Source organism: Mya arenaria, chromosome 15, assembly GCF_026914265.1.
Source record: "Mya arenaria isolate MELC-2E11 chromosome 15, ASM2691426v1".
In the NCBI taxonomy this organism is placed as follows: Eukaryota; Metazoa; Mollusca; class Bivalvia; order Myida; family Myidae; genus Mya; species Mya arenaria.
Window position 1 is genome coordinate 37,476,497 of NC_069136.1, and position 10,057 is coordinate 37,486,553.

General features: G+C 37.6%; 1 protein-coding gene across 1 annotated transcript; it reads right to left on the reverse strand.

The window, feature by feature from the left end:
* Positions 1–1,433: 1,433 nt before the first annotated feature.
* Positions 1,434–9,339, reverse strand: LOC128219343 (NFX1-type zinc finger-containing protein 1-like). The gene is made up of 3 exons (XM_052927152.1): positions 3,023–9,339; positions 1,978–2,212; positions 1,434–1,807 (listed from the first exon to the last, which is right to left on the reverse strand). Exons 1-2 carry the CDS (start codon positions 9,168–9,170, stop codon positions 2,013–2,015), a joined length of 6,348 nt encoding a protein of 2,115 aa, XP_052783112.1. The 5' UTR covers positions 9,171–9,339; the 3' UTR covers positions 1,434–1,807; positions 1,978–2,012.
* Between the last annotated feature and the right edge of the window lie 718 nt (positions 9,340–10,057).

Genomic DNA, 10,057 nt, shown 5'->3' on the forward strand with positions numbered 1-10,057 from the left:
TACATTTCCAGCCAATGCAATGCAGAGAAGCAATCATTCAGTACTGCAAGGGTTAATCATTAGGAATTTCAACTTTCGTGGGTGTTAAAGGTCAGCCTACTGTCACTCATTCGGCCCACAATCCCTACGTCAGATTTTGCGTTGACAATGCATCAGCCAATGAGGTTGTATTCTTAATCAGTAAGATGACCTGAATTAAATTTTAATGATGAAGAAGGGCTCGTTCGCTACGCTCAATCCGCCCATTCCCAATCATAAAGATTGTAGTTCATGTCATCTAACTATTACATATAGGGGTGGCGAACAATACTGGTGCGTTAGGGCTATTTTTTACATTACATAATGGAAATAACATATAGACGTTCATAAAGCCATAAACCGTCATAATATCCAGGTTGTTTACAGAGATATATCAGTGAAATATAAACAATTTTCACAGTTTCAAACAATGAAAATATCAAATTGATATATTTAATACTCTTTTTGAAGTTTAAGCTCGTTTTGCTATCAAAATCAAACAGGGCTGTAACACAATATGAAGGACGTCATTTCCGAAACGACGTTACGTGGACATACATTTTGGTGCATTCCTCTAATGTAATTCAATTTATTTATTACAAATTGAGGCATATAACAAAAATGAACATATGTATGTTTCAGAATAAGATCTCTATATATAAAACACCGTGAAAAAGTGAATATAACACAAGTCGTGATTTTGCATGCTCACTTGGTGAAATACGTTATGATTTTACTCTAAAGTATACAATTATCCTCTATACATTTATTATAGTCTCCCATCGCACAATAATGAAAAAATATGGCAGCTAAAGATGATAGGTAGGTCCCCAACCCCCATATAAGACAAGGCAATCATCAACAGTCTAATATTCTAAATAAACACATGCTAACAACACTTATGTAAGCATTCAGATAAATACAAATTCAAACGTATTCGTATGCAAAAACACACAAAAAAACAACAACAACAGCAAAACCTAAACAATTGTTAAAATTAAAAAAAATATATAACGGACAAAAAGATAAAATGGCAAACATCACGCATTTACATGACACTATTAAAATCCATACCTACCAAATTGTTTTAAAAAATGGTGCAACTCTTAACAAGATGTACAAAACAGATATATCGCGTTCGACAAAATTGCAAGTAATCATAACAAACTGAAACATTAAAGAACCACTATGTGACAACTAAAATTTTATTCAACATACAATCAAAACCAATTTACTTTTCATAAGCATTCAATATTATTAAATATGACCATATTGTTCGATTATATTTGGAAGTACACCCATTATAAAACTAATTATCTTTTATAACTAGCAGAGGTTCAACCTTCAAGTTTCATCAACAAATTTACAAACAATATAATAATATTAATAAATCATTGGGAACAACAAGGACAAGCACAAGCACATTGTCAAACCACAAGCAGACATTAAGAGGCTCAAGTTTAACAAAATTTAATACTTGGGACACAAAGGTCACATAGAAAGCCACAATAATTCTGTTTAATATTATAGCTTTGAACATACAGTAAGATAAATCATCTTAGCGAACGATTATATATACAAAATGAAACGACTACGAATATTCATCCAGCCAAATGGTTTAAAATACAGAACACTTGTCCACACTGTTCCATCAACAAACACGAGGATATGGAAAAGTCTAGTGGAGTTCATTGAATCTCAACATCCGTATTTGAAACTGTGAGACAGTCTGGTCAACAACTGTGAACATCTACGATGACTGGAACATGAACCCTAAATTCTCACCAATCTGAAAAGGTAATTACAATTCGGACTGTTTTGCCATGATTTGTAATAAGATTAAATAATATATGAACTAATGGTTCTTTCAGGCAGGAATTCATTAACATATAAGTTTAATCCAATGCATTGATTATTGAACGAACTATTTACTTGCACAGTATATGGTTATTCATGTACCTTATAAACGCATGTTCTGCTCTCGCGTACTTCGTTTAGTAAAGGTCATTAAAGTTGAAATTGGCAAGGTTGTTAGCTTCCTCAGAATACGCAGCAAAACGCGCTCCATCCATTTCGGGTGCAATGGTGTTGCCGGTCGTCAGTTGATTCCTCTCGCCGCCTATTTCAACTCCGCATTCGGGACATTTTGACTTCTGAATCGCCCCACCGCACTCACCAATACAGTACACGTGGCCTTTAATTAAAGATAACATAAAGTTATGTTCTACATGTTATTGGTTTAAAAACAACATTATATAACTGCTGCATGGGCATTTGTGTAACAGTCAAAAATGTTGTCCCGAGGTGGAGGGGATGACTTCTGAACTGTTGTCCCGAGGCCGATAGCTCAGAATGCCATCCCCTCTACCTCGGGACAACAGTTTTGACTATTACACAAATGCCCATGCAACAACTGTTTTATAACCTGATCATATATTTGTTCAAACGCGAAAAAAACCAAATACCTTTGTAAAGCGAATTTACTGAAATTTCACAACAAACAAATATGATAATGATTTGTTTACGTCTGGTAATGATCTTGATCGTATAGACAATTGAGCGCTTAAATTTCTTTAGTATTCTCCGTGAACCAAATAAAGTTACAAAACCAATACAAGAAATTCACGAGTTTAAACGATATGCAATTTATTTTTAGAATCTGGGTAAAACCCATGACGTACCTCTGACGTTGTAATGTTTATTACTATTTTTAAAACAGTCGAAAATAGTGAATAACAATTATATAGGGCATCGTGTAATAATGTGCATTATTACCACAATAGTGTATATGTGTATTGCATTTCTTAACGTTCGGCCATTTAAATACTTTTGTAGGCGACGATTGTGCAAAATTCGATTATCGAAAACCCCAAAGACAATAATTTTGCTATATAGTATTTCAAAGTTGATAAATCATTACGAAAATACTTATCGGCAGTCCAATTGTTAGACAGTAAGTGGTTACATATTTACAGTTTATCTAAACTCATTTAGAATTCCCTACCGTTTGGACACTTGAACCAATGACCTTTGGACAGACCCACGGCAGACACTATGGATATTCTTTCTTCTTCAGTAATGTCCAAACCATCGACCTTCAGCACGTCGTTCAGAAGCTTACTGGTCTCCTCCATTTTTTCTCTCATCGAATCACTGCGAATTTGTTCGCTATTAAGGATACCTTTCATCTCAAAGATGTACTTTTCTCCTTCAACCCTTTGTTTAGCTGTTAGCTTCTGTTCTACTGTAAGTATTTTGCAATACCAAGAACAGCGATAAAGCTCTCTTTCAAAATCTTCTTTTTCCTGTTCACTGAGAAACAATCTAGGTATCATGACCTTTTCGAGCGTCTCATTCAGAAAGTCAGTCAAAACTTTAACACCTTTCTTCATCTCTACATCCTGATTTGCAGACAATTTCAACTTTTTAAATTTTTGAGCTTGCTTGAATACTGATGCCGCGAGTTTATATTGCTCTGTTAACGTTTCCAGTTGTTGTACACATGCCTCAATATTTCTACCGATTTCAAGTTCTAGCAAACAATCGTTTAAGGTTTCCATGGCACGTCCCCTAGTTGTTGGAGGAAAGCATGGCTTTCCATTCTTGTACACCGCCGTATCCTTTGTCTTATACTCTTTCATTAAATTGTGAAACAGTTCTGTTGACAATGTTTTCTTTCTTTTTTTATCACCTATATACTGTTGTTTCACCAATTCTATGTTTCGGATGCATTCATTTATGTCGCTTCCGTACCTGACACACTTCCGAATGGGCGTTTTGCATTTTGGGCATCCCTTAAAGTTGATGATATTAGAATCATTTGTCATCATCATATACTTGTCAAGTGCTTTGTGTTCAATAATATGGCCGCAATCATTCAAGCACACGAATCGGGAATCGGGCTCATCTTCGCTTCCGAACAGAATTTCAGTTACTTCCTGCTCGTCGCATATTCTACACTGTTTTGGACACGGCTCTCCACACAAACCTATACACGGGTGTTTGCATTTCAGTAGCTTCTGACAAGGTTCATTGCACGGAGGTCTGTTGCATGGTTCGCTGCAAAGGTTCGTGCATTTGTAATGTTTACATTTCCAAAGACATGGTTCTATGCAAGGCTTACATGGAAAGCCGCAAAGATTGTCACAATAGCTATGCGGACAACGGTTTTCACACCTTCGTGAGCATGGAGGACAATCATCACAAGCTGATTTGCACTGGTGTCCACACACGAGGATTCGTTTGCAGTCAACACTACACTGATTGTGGAATCTTCCTCTCAGACATGAGCCGCATGTACCACTACATCGATGCTCACATTTGAGCAATGCCTGGCATGGAAATGGACATTTAGCTGTTGAATAATCGCAACATTTCACTTCTGTCGAATGACCACACTCAAATGACTTTCTAACTATTACCACACACTTTGCTTCGTGAATTTCCCCACACTTATTTGGACAGAGATGACCACACCGTAGTTTTGCCGGGCAAGGTTTGTAACCACACGAGAATTTCGCTGGGTCAAGGCTACATGGTACCTTTTGTGTATGATTGCACAATGGTATGACCTTTTCAATTCGAACCATGCAGTTGGGGCATTTCTCATAGCATCTTGCCTTACACGGATGGTTTTGTTCACATGCTAAAGTGCACATCTTCATGCATCTATATTGTTCGTGATTGGGATCAATAACATGACACTTCTGTGCACATTGATGACCACAGTCCAGTCTTGTATTACAATCACGATTGCAACACCCTAATGGGGCTTGTAGAAAGTATTTCGAGTCTTTCGCCAGGACTGCATGCTCTTCTGGGTGGTTTTCCCTCTTTAACAGAATGCCATCGGCAAGAGCGCCTTTGTTTTGTACTTCCGTGTAAATATTGTGCCATAACCTTGAACATTTTGAAAGTAAATCAAAATTTCCGATGACAAAAAGTCCAATTTTTGCTCGAGAAAGTGCTACACATATTCGGTTCTCCGTTTTCAAAAATCCAATCCGGTTTTCAGAACTACTTCTCACAAGCGAAAGAATAATAATATCGTTTTCCTCGCCTTGGTAGTTATCAACTACTGTTAGCCTGACCCCTTCAAACACGTCTTTTGGCATAAGCTTTTGCAAAGCTAAAAGCTGGCCATTATACGTCGTTAGAACTGTAAGCTGAAACGGACTGTACCCCTGAAGCAGAAAATGTTTGCACAATTTTGTTGCAAATTCTGCCTCAAAGGCGTTCGAGTAAGATTTGAGTTCATCTCCAAACGCTTCAAGGTGACCGTGGTTGATGAATTGCATGTTCTTTGCCACACCTTTCACATCTTCGTATCGTTGCACATTTGCATGATCGCGGAGTTGTGGGTATATGTGACGAACTATGTCAGCAATGTCTGGCCTCATTCTATGCTGCAGTTCTAGGCAATCGTACTGAACTCCATTTTTTATCATTCGTTCGAAAAGAGATACGTCGAGATTGTATTTTACAGCCAACTTGTACACTGTAGGGTTTGGACGCAGTTGTTTGTGATCGCCAATGAGTATTAAATGTTCACATCCTTTGCTTAAGGTTGTGATGATGTGTGCTTCCAGAACCTCTGCTGCCTCTTCTACAATGACTATTTTTGGTTTGATGTCACGCAATGCTGGTAGATACCTTGCTGCACACGTTGTTGTCATACCAACAACCGATGAACTGCGCATTATCTCCATGTCGACCAACATTGTGGCTTCACGAAGCCTCTCTGCGGCAGCATTGAATTCATCACGCTTTCCATCAATGCGTTCAAGATTTTGATCGATCGCACATTGTATCCAAAATCGATATAGACTCCATTTGTCGTTTAAATTCAGTTTACTTATATCGTGTATGAAAGCAGCTTCATCTTGTCTCATCTTTTCATCTGACTGGATATGGTTGTGAACAACTTTCCTCAATTCTGATAGAAATCGTTTTTCAACCTTAATTTCTCGTCCAATTATCTTCTCCTTCTGTCGCAGCCGCTTGAGTGTGTCCTTTAGATCCATAATAATTTCCTCAACTTCATTTTGAAACCGCATGCGTTTTTTGTCTTTAAGATCATTCTGTAATCTTTCGATTTTTTTACTCAAAGTGGTATATTCTTGATGTAACTCTTGCTCCTTCTTGTTACTTACCCTGTATGCAACATTTTCTTTTTGTAATTTCTGCATTACCTCATCACGTTTCTGCATTGTGATTGGATCGTCTGTGAGAATATCATTCAACATCAACGCCGGATTTCGTTGTATACCTTCATTTGAAATATCCACAAGATCGACTGTCACTTCGTCATCTTTAGGTGCGGCACCAGCTGCCGTTTGTCGACATCGAGTTTCCAAAGTCTCTATGCCAAGCCAACTAACTATAGCCGGATAACGTCCGTTATCGAACTGCTTTAGTTGTCTGAAATGAGGCTCTGCTATTGCAGAGCGTAGGGAATTTTCATGAATAATGTTCCGCAAATAAACATCAATTGACAATGTCAATTCAAGTATTGTTGACTGAATATCTTTAATGGCAGATTTAGCGTCAGTTTGAAGGTCTTGCATTTTGCCAACAAGCGAATTATTTGACCATTTATTTCTCTTTCGTGTTTTCAATGTGTCTTCTTTCAGCAGTTCACTAGACGAACGACCTCCTACTCGCAAGATGTTGTGCCTGTAAAACAGTTTTATTCCCTCAAGAAATTGATCAAGTGCGTGATTTGTGTAACATACAATGACCATTGGGCTGCAAGTGGTTGATGCATTTGTATTGGAGCTAGCCCACTTTGCCTTATTATGCAGAAGTATCTTCGCTATTTTGAGGCCAATATATGTTTTACCTGTTCCTGGAGGACCTTGAATAAGTGCAAATTCTCGTGTGAGCGCATTCTGAAGCGCTCTCATCTGTGACTCGTCTAAACCGAAACATAGCCTAGACGGCCATTTTTGTTTGTCCAAAATTGGCACCCTCAGTTCAGGCTTTTCAATTGTTGTTTTCCGATTCCTCGAACGAGAATCAGTTTTAGTTTCTTTACTTACAATTGGTCCAAAGTCATAAGTAGTTTCATCACTTACGTAAATCGGTGGTTTGACTTTTTGCTCGCAAAACACAATATGTCTTTCAAATGGAAGGTCTCCATCTCGAAATGTCTGTATTCCAGCTAGGACGTGCTTGTACGATTCAAAGTAGGCGGGCGTTTCAGCCATTTTAAAGTTCCTATGAATTAAGTCGACAGTTTTGATGTCATCTTCAAACCGAACAACAAACTGCCCTTCATCGATTTTGTCGCTGTCAATAATGGTTGCTAAATACATTGTGTCAAAATCATCTTCTGACAAGCAAACAAGAGAACCAAACTTTAATCGCTTTCCTAATTTCCAGTTTACATTTTGTAAACGATCTGTCATCGCTAGGTTCATGTTGTAACACAATCCTTGTTCTGAAATGTGAGGCGAGAGGACTCGTATGCGTTCGTACATTTTCAAATCAGAATTCCGTTTGCCTTTTTCAGCGTACGATTTATCTTGGAGTTGCGTAGTATATTGAATAATACCTTCCCGAAGTGGTCCAACATAATCCTCGCGCAAAAGCCGAAACTGAACATCGAGGTAATGGTCTAAGTCCATATAGTCCCCTTCTGTCACATTCTTACGTAAAAAGGGTAGAACGTAACCCTTGATTTCATCGTTCGTTGGCAAAACGGGTATCATTCTGAAATCGTCGGCTGGCCGATTCGATTGCGCTGTGTTCTTACATTTGTTAGCTCTTTCGAATTGCCTTTTTAGTTCTGAATATTCTGCACAATCATCTTTTACCCTTTTTGGGATTTCCATCGATAGCTGAGGTGTTTCTATTATCTGTTTAGTTACTGTGAACACTCGGGAAAATTGGCGATATGAGAGTAGGCTTCTGGCGGTTTGCTCCCAGATGATCGTGAAAGTGTTGATTGCAGCTCTTGTAAGTTTTACCGCATGTTTTACTGAATCCGATTCATCTTGAAAGTGTGAAAGTGTATCTAGAAGGTAGTCCAGTAGAGTTGTAAAGAAATGTTCCTTCATAAGTACCTCAAACAACATTGTTAGTGTGCTGGACTGACTTGTGAAAGCATGTGCAATTACTTCTAAGAACACTTCAAGATATTCTGTTTGCTCTGCAGTTTTTTGAATTGCATCGACGAGATTATCTTCGGAAGAGGTTAATTTAAAGCTAACCTGTGGTGGATGTTCTTTAAGAAGTCGCTTTAGCGTTTGCATACTTAAATCTTTAGAATTCATACTCCTTGCTGTTTTTGGATTGCTGTCTCTTTCCTTATCTTGATGGTTAAAAGGGTCTTTTTCTGATTGTTTACCATGCTTACCAAAGTTATAAGTGGTCTTTGGTCTGCATTCATTGACATAACGAGAATCGGTTTTATCTGACGGTTGTAAGAGATGTCTTTTACTATACGTGTCTGATTGCACCGTTTTGGGTATGTGTTTGGCAGCTTTGTCCGTCCAATGACCTTTACTATTTTGATTGTAAGTGGTCTTTGGTCTGCATTCATTGACATAACGAGAATCGGTTTTATCTGACGGTTGTAAGAGATGTATTTTACTATACGTGTCTGATTGCACCGTTATGGGGCGTGTGTTGCTTTGAATTGTGTGTGCTTTTGGTGCACATGCGTGGGGTTTTCTTTTCTCTTCTATGTCTGACTGTATGGGCAGCTGTTGAATCACTGATGTGACTCCATTTCCATTGTCGACCTTTTGGGCTGCCTTGTCCTCCCATTGCTTTTTAGGGTTTTGATTGTAAAAGGTCTTTGGTCTGCATCCATGGACATAAACAAGTTTAGTTTTATCAGACGGTGGTTGGTGTTGTCTTTCCCTACACGTGTCCAAAGGCGCTTTTTCAGAGCGTATTTTTGCAGACTTCTTTGGTGTATCTGGGGTTTTCCGAACTGTATCCGCTTCTTTAGGAGGCTTTACTCGTGTCTTTCTTTTTTCCCCTATGTCCAGGTTTTGCGAATTCTTATATATTTGTTCAGTCCGAAAATCGGAAGAATCCGGTGGATTTCTCGATCGATAATTATCTTTCGCGTTTGCTGGATATTTGCTAGTTTTTGAATCTCTTACTTTGTTGGCGCCACGAAAAGGTTGTTTTTCTGGCATTCTTTTAAAATGTCTTCCGTTCTCATTTTGGCTCACTGATTCATTCGATGTTGGTACTGAATCGTTTGCAGTATAAGGTATACTTACATTTCTTTCTTTTCTTCTATCAAAGAAAAAACTGGATGATAGATTTTCGTTTTCTGTGCTATTTTCATTGTCTTTTAAAATCTCGGCTTCGGAAGTATAATGTTTAGGTTTTGTTTTGTCATTATTTGAAGAACTTTTACTTTCAGATGTCGTTTTATTTTCTGCAGTTTGTCTTTTCATTATGCGCTGTGTGTCTGTTAAAGAGCAATATTTAAAAAAGCGATTACTCTTTTGTTTAATTAGACAGATTCATAGTTTCAAATAACATGTATTACGCAGCATGTTCTTAGGGTCTATATATGTCATAAACATAAGCAATACATTCGCTTGATAAGCTAAATCATTATCACTTTATCATGCATGGCTATCTAGATTTCCTTTGAAAACATATCAATTGACCTGAGACTTAAATCAGATCATTAATTTTAAAGTGTCGTTAACCACTAACAAGAATAAAATATACAAAACATTATTGTTTGTTTCAGTGTGCGAACGAAGTATATTTCACCGAATGAGAGTCAAAAGCTATATTTTTAAGTGGTGTTGTCACAAGTTAAATATTCACTTTTGGAGTTCACGGGGTAGAATATGGCGATCTTACATGAAACAAACATTTTTTTCTTTCTGTTAAACCAAGCCTGTTGCTGTTATTAAAAGAAATTTAATTTTATTTTAAAATAATACGCGACATACTTTATGCGCACGTAATGTCAAATGACGTGTAACAGCCCTGTGTTTGATTTAGAAGTAAGAAATTTCAAAACAGAATAATAAATTGATATTTCTGCTGTTAGTAACAG